The sequence below is a fragment of the Furipterus horrens genome, unplaced genomic scaffold (assembly GCF_987537825.1).
Source record: "Furipterus horrens unplaced genomic scaffold, mFurHor1.1.pri manual_scaffold_2, whole genome shotgun sequence".
In the NCBI taxonomy this organism is placed as follows: domain Eukaryota; kingdom Metazoa; phylum Chordata; class Mammalia; order Chiroptera; family Furipteridae; genus Furipterus; species Furipterus horrens.
The window spans coordinates 64,376,193-64,394,608 of NW_028327172.1; the positions used below are offsets into that span (position 1 = coordinate 64,376,193).

An 18,416-nucleotide genomic window follows, 5' to 3' on the forward strand; every position below is an offset into this window, starting at 1 on the left:
GAAGAGACTGACCAGGCAATTCAAGTAATCCAGTGGGGATTGCAGTTTTTAATATTTACCATTTACCTTGTGAGCTTTGCTAGTGCAGTCAGTTCTTTAGAGACCAATCACCCTCCACAGAGTGATAACTTTAATTTACGAACATTCAGAATTGAGAACAAGACCCTTGGTAACATCTCCAAAGTATGGAGATCCTTCATAAACTTTTTACACCACTGTATGAAAATTTAATAGATTTTATTAGGAATTTCAGGAAAACAAAGCTTCTCAACAGTAGCTAATACATAATTTGAATAACAAAATAGCCTTCATTTTCTTTTTAAATACAATGAATTTATTTCCAGTAGCATGCTCATTAGAAGTAATAAATTATTTCCATTCATTAAAAATGTACTTATCAATAAAATACATAATAAAGTATCATTTGTAGCATAAATGTAAACTAGTTAATTTATTTCCATTACCTATGTTATAATTTACCTTTACAGTTATAGTGTTTTAATCATTAACAAATTGCAAAAATATATGATATAGTTACAGGAGATTCTAATGATTCCATTTAATAGTTACTGTAATAGTATTACATCAATATTTTCTCTGCAATCTAGATCCAACATCAGGAGATTGACTGGTCCTTGGCTGGGTGTTCTGTAACATAATTTCAGAATATTCTTTTAATGCTGTATTATAGACTTAAGGTGGACCTCCTTATAGATTACAGATTTTAATAAGATTAAATTCATAATTCAAGTTCTCAAATGTTACATATGGAGCAATCTCAACATAATGAGTACCACTTTATGTAAGGCATTGACTAGTTATAACAATTTATAATCCTCATTCTTTGCTATTGTTAACATGTGCTTGAGGTTTTTAAACCATTGAAATTTAATAATTTTATTTTCTACAGGAAGCACTTGGAACTCATAACATCCTAGGAGTAGTTTAACAACACATATTGGGCCAAAGTTGTTGCTTGGAAGGGTAATTGTTAAAAATCCATTAAATTTATCCTATTTAAAAAAGTAAGTAAAATATTCCAAATGAAAATTCTGCTTCTAAGAGTCATAGTTTTAGCATTAAAAAAATCATGGCAGGTGTCTTGAGGATGTCCTGTAGCAACCCTATTATATTATACTGTTTGCATATTATCTCTACTAGAATGTAAGCTACTTGAGGACAGGAAAGTGTTTTCCTCTTCCTGGTCCCAGCCCTAGCAGAGTGCCCGGCACATGGTAAGATTTAGGCAACTACTGTTCAATGAAGAGACCAATATGATAACTTCTACAAAAAAATCAGGCTGCTATGGTTGCCAAAAGAGGACACACTAAATCAAAGCCTGGGCTGAATAAGCTTTTCTAGAGGGATGATATAAAGTCAAGTTTCATGATACATTCATATTTGTGTTTTAGAAAGAATTACTCTGGCAGTAATTGCATGAAAGATGCACTGGAGAGAGCAAACCTGGAGATTGCTGAAATGGTTCAGATGAGACATGATGGATTCTTAAACTAAGACACTATTGGTAGGAATGGAGAGGAGTGGATGTATCTGAGAAGCATTTAGTGAGTATTATAAGAAGGATTTATTTTCTAGGGCTATAGGAGAATGAGAAGCCTGGATGAGACAAAAATTTTTGTCTGGGAAACTTGGTGGATGATGTTATCACTAAATGAAATAAGAATTATAAAAAGTAGAACACAGTTTGGGGGGCGGAGAGGAAAAAATGTAGATCCTGACTCTGCCAATGAACAGTTTTAAGATTTGAGAAAATTACCTGATGTCCCTAGTTTAGAAGATTAAACAACGGAATATGTGTGAAACCATCTGGCATAGTATTTTTCAATGGTAGCAATCGAATGTTATGTTGTTAGGCTGAGAAATTCAGTTCCTGAATTAACTACAGAATACATGTAAATTGTAAAGCTATACATATATGACACATTATAATTTCAAAACCAGTTTGTTCATTTTTTTTGTAAATTCAGATGGGTACAAAACAATTGGAGCTAAAAGTAAAAGAAAATAAAAACATTAATAAAAAATTTACCTGCGACATCTCCAAAACAACAAATGCTCCCAAATAAATATTTCTGCCATTTCATGGAGTGATAAAAATCTTTTTTTAGAAACATCCCTATTGAAGAACCAGGCTATATCACAATTGGTAAATACATACAGTTTTGGTGGTCTCTTGTGTCATACATACAAAAAGTTTAGAATTAGGGTAATATTTTGCCTTTTGAGTAGTTATATATGAAAAAACTATACTCATTTGAAATGTAATGGGATCCAGGAACACATTTTGAGAGCTTTTAAAAGACCAAAATATATTTAAAGCCCGTGTATTTGCAGAGGAGGCACTAAGTACCTATGTATTCTTGCTTTAAACATAACTCCAAAAGTTTGGACATATGTTTTCTGGACTCAAAATAAATTACAAGCAGCTAAACAAAAGACTGGAAGGCAAGACAGAGGTAGAAGTAATCCCAGATGATAAAAAGAAAACACAAAGGCTGTAAAAATATAAACTTCGAAACTATAAATCCACTATAAATGTTAAGCTGAATCTAATAATGAAAAAACAATCAGACAAATTCAGATTATGGAGTATTCAACAAGACAACTGCTCTGGACTCTACAAAAGTGTCATTGTGCATGAAAGATAAAAAAGAGTAAAGAGAGTTTTCTAGGTTAAGAGACATGACAATCAAATGCAATGTATAATCCTGGGTTGGATCCTGGATCAGAGAAATAAAATAGCCACAGAAGACATTATTTTTCAGACAACTAAGGAACTTTAAATATCAAGTGTGTATCAGATAATACTTTATCAATATTAAATTTCTTGGAAGGGATGATTGTATTATGATTATGTACCTAGAGATGAAATATCATTATGTCTGTAATTTACTTTCAAACAGTTCATTAAATAAATGTTTGTGTGTATGTATGTATCTCTTGTTCTGTTCTATTCTATTCTATTCTATTCTATTCTATTCTATTCTATTCTATTCTATTCTTCAGTCCATCCATCATCGATTTATCCATCCATCTATCAGATAAAGCAAGTGTGGCAAAATGTCAACAACTGGTGAATCCAAGTAAAGAGTACAATAACATAAAATAAAAATATCAGAAAAGAAGGACAAACAAGAATAAGATGTTCAAATTCCCATGCAGAATGTGGCAAATGAGTTTTGATGGGGTGCGGGGATATGGTAATTTTGATCTTAGCCATTTAAACAGGCAGTTAGTAATTCTGTGATTTTATATCATTTCCATGAAAATAGATGGAAAGATTTCTGACTTGTGTTAGTGATGTTAAAATAGGGAAGGCTAACATGTTTGAAGATAGAGTACAGCTGATGGCTAACACATGTTATAAAGAGTGAAAAAGATGTAAGATAAATATGATTTCAAGTCTAACGGTGGTCCCTAATCCACACAATTAACTTTTCAGTTATTCATCAGATACTCTAGCAATATAATGATACAGTGCACCAGTGTGTACAGTAGAGAAAATTTGCTGATTAGGTAACTTTCTCTTCCTATTTTGTATTTACAATCCATGATGAAATAGTACACTGTTTCAAAGTTGAGCTGAGGTGTATAGAAAGAAGAGTGATCTCAGTCACTGAACATCTTAGCTCGCTAAAATATGAATCATAAATGTCATAAATAACAGAAAATGTTCACTGTTAAAATTCAGACACACAAAAATTATCACTGCAAATTTACTTAAATTGCTGAATTGATGGAGATGAAAATTTGAACAAAAAACCAAACTAGCATGTAAAAAGTAACCATGAAAAACAAAAAACCAAAACAGGAGTCAAGGTGACCATTGCCAAAAGAGTTGGATGTGCCCTTTCTATAGACCAGACTGTCTCTTGATCACCTCTAGTGGACACGATTTCTTCCTTCTGTGATTTCCTAAGACTGTGCATCACAGTCTTACCTTACTTTGTATTAGTTATTTGGGTATACAATCTATGTGTGTCTTTCTCCATTTTAGACTAAAAATTTCTGAATCACTGTTTTTCATTTATATGTGTATCTTTACCAGAATCTAGTGCCAAGACAAAAACCAAAATTCAAAATAGTAATGTCTAGTTTTAAACTGAAAATGTGGAAGGGATATGGGCAAGATGGGATCATTGTCAATGTAAATTTCTTAACAATTTCCCAGTTAGGCTACTTTAAAAAAATTATTTGAAGAGCAGTGCACTGATACCTGTTTCTGTTCCCATGGCTAATGAAATACTCTGAATGTAAAAATACTTACATTACATTTTTTAAAATGAGAGGATATTTATTTGATTCGAACAGAACATCTTATAATTGAAAGTTGACTGGAGAGAAAAACTCCTTAAAAACCAACTCAAAAATTAATATCAATACAGGATTCTTATACATAAAATCATGAGGTTTCCTAAAAAGGAAAAAGCTTCTTAAAACACTTACCAGAAATGGTATCATTTGTAAGGTATTTTTGATGGATGGATTTTTGAAAATGGTTTCTTGTACATCTGAAATAATTATACATGATACAAAAATAATTCAGTTATATATATTGAAAGAGAACAATGACTAAATCAAATAGTAATTTCTGATGTGTCAAAACATTCAAAATTGAGTAAGAGACTTTTTTCTGTTGTTTCCAGTAGTCTTTGGACTTAGGTTAGGGAATAGAAGTAATTTGTTTTGAAACAATACATAAAACTTATGTTGATAAAAAGGAATTCCTAGTACTTTGACTATTCCATAACAATCTTTATTCAAATACTTAGGTTTTCTTTCCTTTGTATCTTTTTCTTTAAAAAAAAAAGCAAAGAAATGAATCTTGGTCTTGGAGCAACTCAGAAAAGAGGAGGAGATGTGTATTTAGCTATTGAGGAACAAAAAAGTTGAGTAATTTGGTCATCTCTTGCCTTTTCAATGCTTAGTCTTTTATTCATATAATAGCAAGAGTCTTGGCAAAAGAAAGAAAAATTTAGGCAAGATCTTTTACAGGAAGCATTTAAATATGTACATGTATATGATAGGAAAAAACCCCCCTCCAAAAAACTGACTTGAGGGTTTTTTCTCTTTATTTGCATAATTTTACATCTTAAACTTACAACTTTAGTTCTGTCTTGTTTTGTGGTTGTGGCACCCTTTTATTAATATATTATTTTGAAACTTAATTTTAGAACATGAGTATGTAAAACATTTATGCATTGTTTAATTAATAATAATAAAGTAAATATCTGTGTAACTACCTAGATCAATATATTTGAACATTATCCCTTCCTTAGAAGCTCCTTGGAGCACCCCACCTCCACACTGCCCTTTAGATGGCACGTTTTCCCCTTGCTCACAGAGGTAACAGAACTATACTTGTTCCTTTAGTTTTAACACGTTTCCATTCCCCAGTGAGTTTTGTTTAATTTGGTCTCTTTCTGAACTCACGTAAATTAAATTGTACCATATTTATTCTCCTGTGATTTTCCTTTTTTTGCTCAAAATTCTGTATTTTTAGATTTATCCATGATGATGTATGTAGATGTAGTTTGTTCATTTCCTTCCTGAATAATATTCCAGCACATTTAAAGTTTTCAAAGTTTGGCTTTTAAAAAATGAAGATATCTATATATTTATACAAATCTCCTGATGTACATATGCAGAGTTTTATATAGGATATGCACCTAGAAGTGAAATTGCTGGTTGTAAGGTATGTTCATGTTCAACTGATTAGGTGGTGGCAAAACATTTCCTAAACAGGTTGCTCCAGTTTATACTCTGACCAGCATTATAAGTAAGCTCCAATTGCTGTACATTCTTACCAACACGTAGCATTGCAAGGCTTTTAAATTTAGGTCTTTCTGATGAGGATAACTCTATCTCATTGTTTTAATTTGCATTTCCTTTGTTGTGAATTTCCTGTTCAAGTCTTTTTTGCCCTATTTTTTTGAGTTGTCTTTTTTTCTTATTGATTTATAAGGAGTTCTTTATGTATTTTGAATGAGTCCTTTATTCAATGTATTATAGTTTCCCTTGAACCTGGCTGGTTTGGCTCAGTGGATTGAGCGTCAGCCTGCGAGCTAAGTGTTGCTGGTTCTATCTTCCAGTCAGGGCACATCAGAGAAGGAAAACTCTGATTCCAAAAAACCTCCGCTGCCTTGCGGCATACCTCTTCAGGGGAAAGGCTAAGGGAGTAAACCCCGACAGAAAATCCGGAGCCAGAGTCCCTAAGGCGGTTTGACGTTGTAGTCAACACCGGCAACTCCTGCGGCGCACCTGAACCCAAGCTGTATTGACTCCGTCTTTCCCTTGGATCCTTCAGCTGTGAAGAGAGGGGGGGTCTGCTGCATGGGCAACAGCAGACCCTCCATATCACCCTGCCCAGGCTCTGTAGCTTCAGCTCCACTGGAGAGGACACTCCAGCGTCATCGCAAGATGTCGATTCAACACGGGAGGAGACAGATACCGTGTCACTCCCGAGTCGGACTGCACAGCCATTCTCGGCGGTGCAGATAGACTCTTAAGAAGCTACACCATCGTCTCTCGAGACGGACGGCTGCCGACGACGATAGTTTCCCTTATTTGTGGCCTGTTTTTTCATTCTTTTCATTCTTTTCATGATGTTTTGACATGAACCGAAGCTTGCAATTTTAACATAATCAAATTTATTAATTTTTTTCATCTATGGATTATGTGCCTTTTTCTCTGCTTAAAAAGTCCTTCCTTACCCTGAGGCTAAAAAAATACTATATTATCCCCTAAAATTAGCTTTATATATTTTCTTTCACATTTAATCTTTAATCACCTTGGAACTTATTTTTATGTATGATATTTAGTAGGAGTTCAATTTAATTTCTTTGTATTTGGTATCCAATTATTACAATATGGAGTGACAAACAGCTTGTCTTGACCCCTAAGTTCTTCATAGGTAGCCTTCAAGAATAGGTTTTCACCCCATAAGAGAGTGGCTGTGCTTAAATCCAATTCCTATGAAATCAGTAACTCCTTCAGCAAAAAAACAAGCTGCAATTTTTCACAGTGGGATTCCAATTATATGTTTGTTAGACTAGTTTTATATTGTTCTACACCTCTCAGATAATCTGTTCTTGTTTTTCCCCTTTTTGTTTTCTCAGTATTTATTTGTTTGGAAAATTATTACTTTTCTTCAAATTCTTTGATTCTTTCCTCAGCTGTGTTGAGTTGACTGATTAGCCCACAGAAAACATTTTTCACTGCTGTAAGTTTTTAATTCTTGCTTTTCTATTTGACTCTTCTAGTTTTTATCTCTCTGCTAAAATTCTCCATCTGTTCATACATGTTGTCTGTGCCATATTGTCTACTTTTTCCACAATAACCTGTTATGAGTCATAGTTATTTAAAATCACCCCATAGTTCTAACATCTGAGTCATCCCTGTGTCTCAAACTATTGATTGCTCTGTCACTTGATAGTGTATTTTCTCATTTAAAAAAAAAATCTCATAATTTTGATTGAATGCTGGACTTCATGTTTGGAATAGCAGATACTCAGGTAAGTAGCATTTGTGCCTGGAAATGGGTATGCCTCTTCTGCTAGGCAATTGTGTGAGTGTGTGTGTGTGTGAGTGTGTGTGTGTGTGTAGTTAATCACCTTAGGAACTGAGTTAGGGTTGGGTTTTGTGGTTGCTATGGTTACCTTCAGTACACCACTGGTTTTCAAATTCTTCTGGTGTTTTTTGTGTTTCTGCAGCAGTCATGGAGGTTTCTTTTTCTTCAATGTTCCTGCTCTGCTCTCAGCTTTTGGCCCTTCTGTGTGTCTGCACAATATAAGGAGGCTCTCTCTATGCTATTGTTTCTCTTCCAGGAGAGTTCTTTCACTTGTTAGTTAGCACTTGCTGTCCTTGTAGTGGGAGAATTGGGGGGGTTTCTGATGTCCTGGTCCACACTTGGTCTTAGGAGTGTCTTCTGTACCTTCTCAGTCATCCTGCTCCTTCTTATGGTGGCCAACTTGGTCTTGTAGCTTTGGCCAGTTTTGTGCAAGAGCATCTTGTGCTCCTCCTCTAGTAGCAGGATACCTCTAATGATCTGGACCCATGCCTGTCTCTTGCCCCTCACCCACAGGAAGAGGCTTTTTTTTTTCTTTTACCTTTTCCCTACCCTAGTAAGTCTTTATTTGTGCACTAGGGGCAAATAACAAAGTTTGTTGCCTCTGTTCCAGTACCTTTTGGCCTTTATTCTGTAGGAGAGAAGCTTCTGCATGGGGCTTCATGCTTTTTCTACAGCAATGGCTGCTCCCCTCCTTCAGGCTGCCCCACTGAGGAAGGGTTTCTCTAATCTTGTGCTCTGCTCTCTAATCTTCTCATGGACGCATAATGTAGGTTCATGGAAGACAAACTGTGAGTGGCTGTGAAGTAGTCTCGTGTCTGTGACTCCCAGGAGTTTATATTCTCATAATAGTTCACCCTTATTTTTTGTAATTTGTTCAGAATCAAAGCAGAATTCCTAATATCAGCTTGTATGGAACCTGGCATTTCTTTCTGCCATACATTGCCACAGGTGAGCCAGTAATCCTGTCTTGTTTCTAGAAATTCCTATCTTTCCTTGGATGTCAGGTTACTTGGTTGGGCTGTGACTTCAGCTCTCTAATCCATTCAAGGGAAGCGATACTTTTGTTGTTTATTTGCTTTTTCTTAGTCTTACGGTGGGATTGACACATTATAGCTTTTTACATTTTAAGCAGAAGTGAAACACACACACACACACACACATATATGCATTATATAGAAATGTATGTGTATATATATGTTGGAATCTTTTTTCCAGTGGTTCTAACCATACTTGATATTTTGCTACCCAGGGAACATTTGGCAATGTCCGGAGACACTTGTGACAGGGAGGTACTAAAGCGTTCAGTGGGTAGAGGTCAGAGATGCTGCTAAACATCTTACAATGCACAGGACAGCCCCCTATAACAAAGAATTATCTTGCCCAAAATGTCAGCAGTGTTAAGGTTAATAGACCATGATGAATGCATTCATACATAAAATACTGTTATTATTGTTCATGTCTAAAAAATATTTTGAAATTTCTATTATGGCATTTTTTCAGAACCATGGTTCATTTAGAAACATGTTTCTTAATGATTATCATTTTGTTATTTGCATTTAGTTAAACTGCATTGTTGTCAGAGGATGTGTGTGACCTCAAACGTTTGAAATGTGTCAAAGCTTGTTTTGATATAACATATGGTCCATTTTTATAAATGTTGTACGTGTGCTTGCAGAGAACATGTCCTTTTGATCAAGTTTGTTAATCATATTTGATTATTATATTGCCTACTTGAATTTTTGGTCTAGTCTATCCATTACTGACAATGTACAAAAACGTCTCTCACCATGGCTAAAAATTTTTTTATATATTTTGAAGCTAAGTTCTTAAATGCATACAAAGTGAAAATATTTTATATATTTCTCCAGAATTTGACTATCACAAAGTTTTTTTTTTTGTGTGTATTATAATGCTTTCTGCTTTCTGCTTTTTGTCTGATAATAATATATCTAAATCAATTTCCTTTGGTTAGAATTTGCTCGTTACATATTTTCCATCTTTTTTCCTTTAAGATTTTTATATTCTTATAGTTTAAATATATTATTTATAAACAGAATATCAATATGGCATAAAAGTATGGGATATTCAAATACATTTTTGTTATGTACTTGACTTAAGAGGTGATAATTTGGATACATTTTATATACTTATTTTCAACTTCTAAGTTAATTTTAAATTAAAATAGTCTAAGTACAAAATATAACACTTTTTCCAAAAGGTGTTCTTCCATACTTACAGTATAACCTTTCATTGAGACGATTAAGGGACTGTAGGATCTTTTGTTCTTCAGCTGATAGTGCACAAATGTTGAATTGCTGGGTTTTATTTAAGGCCAGATCTGGTTTCTGCAGCTGCTTGCTACTCATGACAGTTAGAATTTCATCCTCAGGCACTGAAGATTTCACTAGATTTTCAGCCATCAAAAACTCAGAAGTACTGTCTGAAACTAAAGAAACTTTACATTTACTATTCTTTGATCCCTATTTGTCTTTAGGATCAACACTTACACATAGTTAACCTACATGTCTGTATGTATTCATTTCACTAACAGAAACCCAGTGAATCTTCTTTAACTTTGCATTTTGTTTATCATAATCCTCTATATCTAGCATTTTTCCAAACCTAATTTAAAAAAAAATATTCAAATGATAGCACTGAGGTAATAACAATCCCTAGAGTGTTACCTGAAGTAAAGAAAAAATATATTCTGTTAAATTATTGTTTTTGTCATTCATTGGTAGTACATAAAGAAGATAAAGTAGACTGACTGCCTTTGTAACAGCAATTAAGATGATTTATAAATAAAAGAATAAGAGAAAACAAATTTAAAGAAAGATTAGAAAATTAGATGATCAGCTGGAAAGGACAGCCTAGAAACAGATCAAGTTAGATATAAAAATATAACATGATCAAAGATGAGAGAAAAAAAGATGATGCAATAAATTAATTTGTTTACACTATCCATTTAAACAAATTCCAGAGAAATTAAAGAATTAAATTTAATGAGTCAAACTATTAAAGCAATCTAGAATGAAAAGAAACATTTATAAACTTCTATATTGAGAAGTTTTTTGAGCTTAAAAGTAATGGAGAAATCACAAAAAAAGACTAAAAACATGTTTATTTAAGGCCAGTCAGTTTTCCTTAATAGACTAAATTTTTGAAGGGCAAGATTTTTGTATGTTCGTTCATTACATAGATCCAATGTTTAGGTAAAGGCAGGAAATTAGCTCTAAAATAATTTATCGATTGAAAAGAACTAAAAAAAAAAAAAACACAAGACCTCCACATGTAAAATTAACACATAAGTGCAATGAAATGCAAAAAATAAAGTAGTAAAAAATATTTCCAGGTAATATAAAAATTAGAATTATTGATATTCAAAAAATTACAGCCCTGTCTGGTGTGGCTCAGTAGGTTGGAGCACTGGCCTGTAAACTGAAAGGTCATGGGTTCAAATCCTGATCAGGGTACATGCCTCCGTTTCAGGTTCGGTCCTTGGACACGGTCCCCGGACAGCTTCAGGGACAAGAGGCAACCAGTAGATGTTTCTCTCCCTTCCTTTATCTTTTTCTAAACTCAGTAAGCATGTCCTCAGTCAGGATAAAAAGAAAGAAAAGAATTTACAGATATCAGTAAGAAAATACCCAAACTCCAATATCAACAGGGAAAAAGAATATGAAGAAATGATTCACCCAAAATAAATATACATACAAAAACAAAGTATATTAATAAAAGACACACAAATCAAAACTAACAGAACACCATTTCTTTTCCTGTGGTATACCTAAATAATAGAAGTGATTTACCTGAAGTTAGCACACACCCCAGAAAAAATTTGAATAATAACACAGTCAGGAAAATACTTTAGGAATATGTATGAGAAAATATAAAAATGCTTATATACTTTGATCCAGACTTAATTTAATACACTGATTTTCATTCAATAAGTATTTGTTAGGTGCCAATTACATGCCAATTACTGTTATTTTAATTTTGGGAATCTAACTTACAGAATTCATTGAAAAGTCAGGAAAAGGCTTCATGTAGAAAGATGTTTGATAAATTATTACTTAAAATAAAGACTGGCAACAGCTTAAATGTCTAGGATAAGGAGAATTGAGTCCCCGATGGTGGTTTAACATTTATATAGTATGTAAATATTTGAGGGAAACCCATATGCGAAAAAAAATCACTGAGAACAAAGGTCAGAAGAAAACGTTTAAACTAAAACATACCTTCTTCGGTATTAGAAGTACCCCTTGTAGTTTGTTTTGGCTGACTTGAACTTAGTTGGACACTTGGTCCAAAATTCTATAAAAATAGAATATTAAATCAACATAATTTTGTATTTAAAATTCATGATATATACATTGACTTTTTAAAAAGTGTTATTTGCTGTATATATTTTTAGCTATCACTGTTCATGTAACTTGTATATTTTCTTTTTTTTGAAATAAAAATCAAGAGTTACTGAAATAAGGCATTTTTATGGTATCTAAATATTCAAAAATGTTTTATTTCAATTTTGAAAACTTTTTTTGCAGTGTTGTCTTGGATATTTGGAAGAGGGAAGTTGGGTGGTAATCAAAAGTGCTAATTAAAGAAAAGTTAAAAAATTACCTTAAGGTTTATAACCTAGTTGTTTTATCACAGTAAAGGTGAATCACGCCTACTAGCTTAAAGACTCAGATTATGGCTAATACCAAGGATAGGTCAAGTATATTAGTAGACAAATCAGAAATAGCTGCCTCAATGCTGCATTGAACTGGAAAATGGGCAATCTCAGAGTACTAGACATTAGTATACCCATTCAACACTCTCTGAGGGATACCAACTCTCCTTCCCTGGCTGTGTTCTACTTTGCTTCCTTACTCCTATTCTGTTCCACTTTCAGAAGTGACTTTTTCACAGATAAAATTGCCAGGCTATCCCTATATCTTGCCTTTGTTCAGTCTGATCTGGAGTAACTGATGCAGGTTTCTGCAACAGCCCTCCTTCAATAGCTCTTGTAGCCTCACTTCATCTCCATTATAGACAAGAGATACCTTGGACTGAGACCCTGGCACAAAGTGGTAACTGTGCTTTTTCTATCTTTCACTGATTTCTTAGATTCTCTTCACACAGAACTAGTGGGCTGTGAAACTTCTGGGATGGTAAATATATTTCCTAATACAAGGTGACAGGCCAGCAGTATAGTAACTGAACCCCACAGCTCAAGTAAAAACAACCCCCCCAAAACAAACAAAAAACACCACAAAAAACCCAAAACCCCAAATCAAAGCAAAACAATAAAATTAAAAAAATTAAACTTCAAACTTGATTTTGATGCAAGAACACTAAAATTTTAAAGCTAACTTTGTAACATGGGTGTTACATGTTGTAAAATGGGTGTGTGAGTGTAAGATGTGTATGTGAAAGTGGAAGTATGCCTTCTGGAAAGAAGGACAAAAATGGATCTCTAAAGACCATAATATAGAATGTAAAGGAGGAAGACAAAGAAGAACAGAATAAGGCCCAGAAAAATAAAGATGAATTTAGAGAGGGCAGTAATAACAGCTATTTAAAATTTAGTTTGTCCTAGCCATAGCAATCAGACAAGAAAAAGAAATAAAAGGCATCCAAATTGGAAAAGAAGTAAAACTATCACTATATGCAAATGACATGATAGTATACCTAGAAAACCCTATAAACTCCACTAAAAGACTACTCGATATAATAAGTGAATTTGGCAAAATAGCAGGGTACAAAATAAATATACAGAAATCTAAGGCATTTCTGTACACCAACAATAAAATATCAGAGACAGAGACAAAAAAGAAAATACCATTTACTATAGCAACAAGAAAAATAAAATACCTAGGAATAAACTTAACCAAAGAGATAAAAGACCTATACTCTGAAAATTACGTAACATTGAAGAAAGAAATTAAGGAAGATACAAACAAATGGAAACAAATACCATGTTCTTGGATGGGAAGAATCAACATCATCAAAATGGCCATACTACCCAAAGCAATTTACAGATTCAATGCAATCCCTATTAAAATACCAATGACATATTTCACTGACCTAGAACAAATACTCCAAAAATTCATATGGAACCAAAAAAGACCCCGAGTAGCAAAAGCAATCTTGAGACAGAAGAACACAGAAGGAGGAATCACAACACCAGATATCAAACAATACTACAAAGCCACTGTGATCAAAACAGTCTGGTACTGGCATAAGAACAGACATATAGATCAGTGGAACAGAATAGAGCCCAGAAATAAACCCAGGTCTCTATGGTCAACTAATATTTGATAAAGGAGGAAGGAACATAAAATGGAGTGAGAAGAGCCTCTTTAACAAATGGTGCTGGGAGAACTGGACAGGGATGTTTATTGTTGGGTGAGTATACCCAAGCAGGGTATTGGTAGTATCTGCTTAGAAGGTTACACTGCCAGTTTTCTATTTTAGCCTGTAAATGCTGCCCTCAAGACTGTAAAGGAGGAAAGAGGAAGGACATCTCTAAAATCAGAGAAGGAAAACTCTGACTCCAAAAAACCTCCGCTGCCTTGCGGCATACCTCTTCAGGGGAAAGGCTAAGGGAGTAAATCCCAACAGAAAATCCGGAGCCGGAGTCCCTAAGGCGGTTTGACATTGTAGTCAACACCGGCAACTCCTGCGGCGCACCTGAAGCCAAGCTGTATTGACTTTGTCTTTCCCTTGGACCCTTCAGCTGCGAAGAGAGGGGGGGTCTGCTGCATGGGCAACAGCAGACCCTCCATATCACCCTGCCCAGGCTCTGTAGCTTCAGTTTCACTTGAGAGGACACTCCAGCGTCATCGCAAGATGTCGACTCAACACGGGAGGAGACAGATACCGGTTATCAGCTCATCCGATTGGCGAAGGAAACGAGCGCCAGGGGTCTCCTCTGATGGTGGGAGAGGTCATCGCACCTCACTGGACAGCTACCGTCTCGCCATGGCTCGCCTGCCCCACTGGGTGCGTGGGGATCAGAGAGGCGCCTCTCGAAAAGTGGGCCACAAAACACCCGCACCAGTTAATTCCAAGCAAACAACAAGAAAGAAGCCTCCGGCTCTTCGCCTCGCTAGCTGGAACATCAGGACCATGTGCCCCGGACTTACTGCAGACCTTCCGTGGATCAAGGGTGCCAGGAAAATCGCTGTCATCGATAGGGAACTGGCACGACTAAACATCGACATTGCGGCTCTACAGGAGACCCGGTTGGCCGACAACGGAACTATCAGAGAAACCAACTACACCTTCTACTGGCAAGGGAAGTCTCCGGACCAACCAAGACAGCACGGTGTTGGGTTCGCTGTGAAGAACACGCTTGTTAACTCCATAGAGCCACCCACAGGAGGCACAGAGAGATTACTTACCCTCCGATTGTCAACAACTTTCGGCCCAGTCAGCATTCTTAGCGCGTATGCCCCAACCCTCTGCGCCACCACCGAAGAGAAAGAACAGTTCTACCATGCACTGGACGAAGCGTTATCCAAGATTCCCAGAAGTAACGCTCTCTATCTCCTTGGAGACTTCAACGCAAGAGTAGGAGCCGACCACATGGCCTGGCCCACCTGCCTTGGAAACTTTGGGAGAGGAAAGATCAATGAGAATGGTCAGCGACTGCTTGAGCTTTTGTGTCACCACGGCCTGTGCGTGACAAACACATTCTTCAAGTGCAAAGAGATCCACCAGGTGTCATGGAGGCACCCCCGCTCCCGCCATTGGCACCAGCTTGACCTCGTCATCACCAGAAGAACGGATATTGGCAGCACCCTCCTCACCCGCAGCTACCACAGTGCAGACTGCGACACGGACCATGCCCTCGTGGTAAGCAAGGTGCGCATAACGCCGAAGAGGTTGCACCACTCCAAGATGAAGGGTCGCCCACGCATCAACACCAGTTGTGCCAGCAATCCAGTTAATACCCAGCAATTCATCAACAAGATGGAAGATGCACTCGGCGAGGGAGTGGCGGCAGATGACATTATCGAATCCAATTGGCCACGTCTCCGCGACGCCATATACAACTCCGCCATTATTGCTTACGGGAAGAAAGAGCGGAAGAACGCTGACTGGTACGAGGCTCACTGGGAAGAAATGGAACCCTTGATCGAGGCTAAGAGGAAGGCCCTACTGGCTTACAAGGTCACGCCCACTCCCAGTACACTTCAAGCTCTACGGGCTGCCAGGAACAAAGTCCAGAAGACCGCCCGCCACTGTGCCAACACCTATTGGCTAAACCTGTGCAGAAGCATTCAGGAAGCCGCCGATATAGGCAACGCACGAGGAATGTATGAGGGTATCAAGAAGGCAACAGGCCCAATCCCCTCCAAGATCGCCCCCCTTAAGTCCAAGACAGGTGAGGTCATCACTGACCAGGAACAGCAAATGCGGCGGTGGACCGAGCACTACCTCGAGCTGTACGCAACGAAGAACACCGTAACAGACACTGCTCTTAAAGCCATCCCAGACCTACCAGTCATGGAGGAGCTAGACACCCCACCTACTGCGGCAGAGCTCGGCAAAGCCATCGACCGCCTTGCTTGCGGGAAAGCACCAGGAAGCGACGGAATCCCTCCAGAAATCCTAAAGAGCGGGAAACCAGTCCTGCTACAGCCGCTCCACCATCTACTCTGTCTCTGCTGGAAGGAGGGTTACATCCCCCAGGATATGAGAGACGCCAACATTATCACCATGTACAAGAACAAAGGAGACCGCAGCGACTGCTACAACTACCGGGGCATCTCTCTCCTCAGTGTCGTCGGCAAAGTATTCGCCCGGGTCGCTCTTGCCCGCCTGCAGACCCTTGCTTCCCGCGTCTACCCAGAGTCCCAGTGTGGCTTCAGAGCTGGCCGATCAACAGTGGACATGATCTTCTCCCTACGCCAGCTGCAGGAGAAGTGTCACGAGCAGCATAAACCACTCTACCTCGCCTTTATTGACCTCACGAAGGCGTTTGATCTGGTCAGTCGAAGCGGACTCTTCAGCTTGCTACGGAAGATTGGCTGTCCACCACATCTGCTTGCTGTGGTCATGTCCTTTCACGACAACATGCACAGCATGGTGTCCTACAACGGCGCAACCTCTGAGGTCTTCCCAGTCAGCAGCGGAGTAAAGCAGGGCTGCGTCCTCGCGCCTACGCTGTTCGGAATCTTCTTCTCCATGCTCCTCCAATACGCCTTTAAGGACTGCAGCGAGGGTGTCTTCATTCACACCAGATCCGATGGCAAGCTCTACAACCTGGCCCGTCTACGAGCCAAGACCAAAGTCAAAGAGGTGCTCATCCGTGAGATGCTCTTCGCCGACGACGCAGCTTTGACATCACACTCCGAAGAGGGACTCCAGCAGCTAGTCACTTGCCTTTCCCACGCATGCAAGGAGTTCGGACTAGCCATCAGCCTGACGAAGACGAATGTTATGGCTCAAGGCACGGGGACTCCCCCATGCATCACCATCGACGGATACACCCTGGAGGTTGTCAACGACTTCACTTACCTCGGGTCCACCATCTCGAGCTCTCTGTCAGTCGACTTGGAGGTCAACCGGAGAATCGCCAGGGCAGCCACAGTTATGGCCAGACTGAACCGGCGAGCGTGGAACAATTCCAGCCTCACTGAGAAAACCAGACTGCGCATCTACCAAGCCTGCGTACTCAGCACTCTCCTCTATGGCAGCGAGACGTGGACCACCTACGCAAGGCACGAAAGGAAACTCAACAGCTTCCACATGAGGTGCCTGCGACGCGTCCTGCATGTCGCCTGGCAGGATAAGGTCCCCAACACTGAGGTGCTGAAGTGAGCCAATATGAGCAGTTTGCATGCAGTTCTTAGTGAGAGACGCCTCAGGTGGCTCGGCCATGTCAAAAGAATGGATGCAGGCCGTATCCCCAAAGACCTCCTCTACGGCGAGCTAGCAGATGGCCAGAGGATGACAGGGCGCCCAAAACTGCGGTTCAAAGACATCTGCAAAAAGGACATGACACAATGCTCCATCAATCTCAACACATGGGAAGTTCAAGCAGACGACCGCCTAGCCTGGAGGCTCGCGGTCAGGCAAGGTACGTCACGGGCAGAGGTTGCGCGCAACGAGGAGGCGGTCCAGAAAAGATCGAGGCGGAAGCAGCGTCAACAGCAGCAACAACGGCCATCTGCCTTCACCTGTACCAAGTGCAGCAGGGATTGTCACTCCCGAATCGGACTGCACAGCCATTCTCGGCGGTGCAGATAGACTCTCAAGAAGCTACGCCATCGTCTCTCGAGACGGACGGCTGCCGACGACATCTCCTAAGGCAAGAGAAATAAAGGAAAAAATAAATAAATGGGATCACATCAAACTAAAGAGTTTCTTCTCAGCAAAAGAAAACATCAGCAAGATGAAAAGGAAACCAACCATATGGGAAAACATATTTGCCAATGATATCACAGACAGGGAACTGATCTCCAAAATATATAAAGAGCTTATACAACTCAACATCAAGAAAACAAAAACCCAATTAAAAAATGGGCAAAGGACCTGAACAAACACTTCTCTGAAGAGGACATACAGAAGGTCCATAGACACATGAAAAAATGCTCAACATCATTAGCCATCAGGGAGTTGCAAATAAAAACCACAATGAGATACCACTTTACACCAGTCAGAATGGCCATCATCAACAAATCAACAAACAAGTGCTGGAGAGGATGTGGAGAAACGGGAACCCTACTGCACTGCTGGTGGGAATGCAGACTGGTGCAGCCACTATAGAAAACAGTATGGGATTTCCTCAAAAAACAAAAATAGAACTGCCTTTTGAACCAGCGATTCC

At 38.3% G+C, this 18,416-nt stretch overlaps 1 protein-coding gene across 2 annotated transcripts in view; it reads right to left on the minus strand.

The window, feature by feature from the left end:
* Positions 1–316: 316 nt before the first annotated feature.
* The window catches only part of CEP126 (centrosomal protein 126), an 85,981-nt gene continuing 67,881 nt past the window's right edge, over positions 317–18,416 (minus strand). For both annotated transcript variants that reach the window (XM_090267827.1, XM_090267826.1), the window contains exons 8-11: positions 11,830–11,905; positions 9,828–10,037; positions 4,468–4,532; positions 317–648 (exon numbers count right to left, since the gene is read on the minus strand). In XM_090267827.1, the coding sequence (XP_090123953.1) occupies positions 586–648; positions 4,468–4,532; positions 9,828–10,037; positions 11,830–11,905 (414 nt within the window). In that variant the 3' untranslated portion in view covers positions 317–585. The remainder of the gene's footprint in view (positions 649–4,467; positions 4,533–9,827; positions 10,038–11,829; positions 11,906–18,416) is intronic.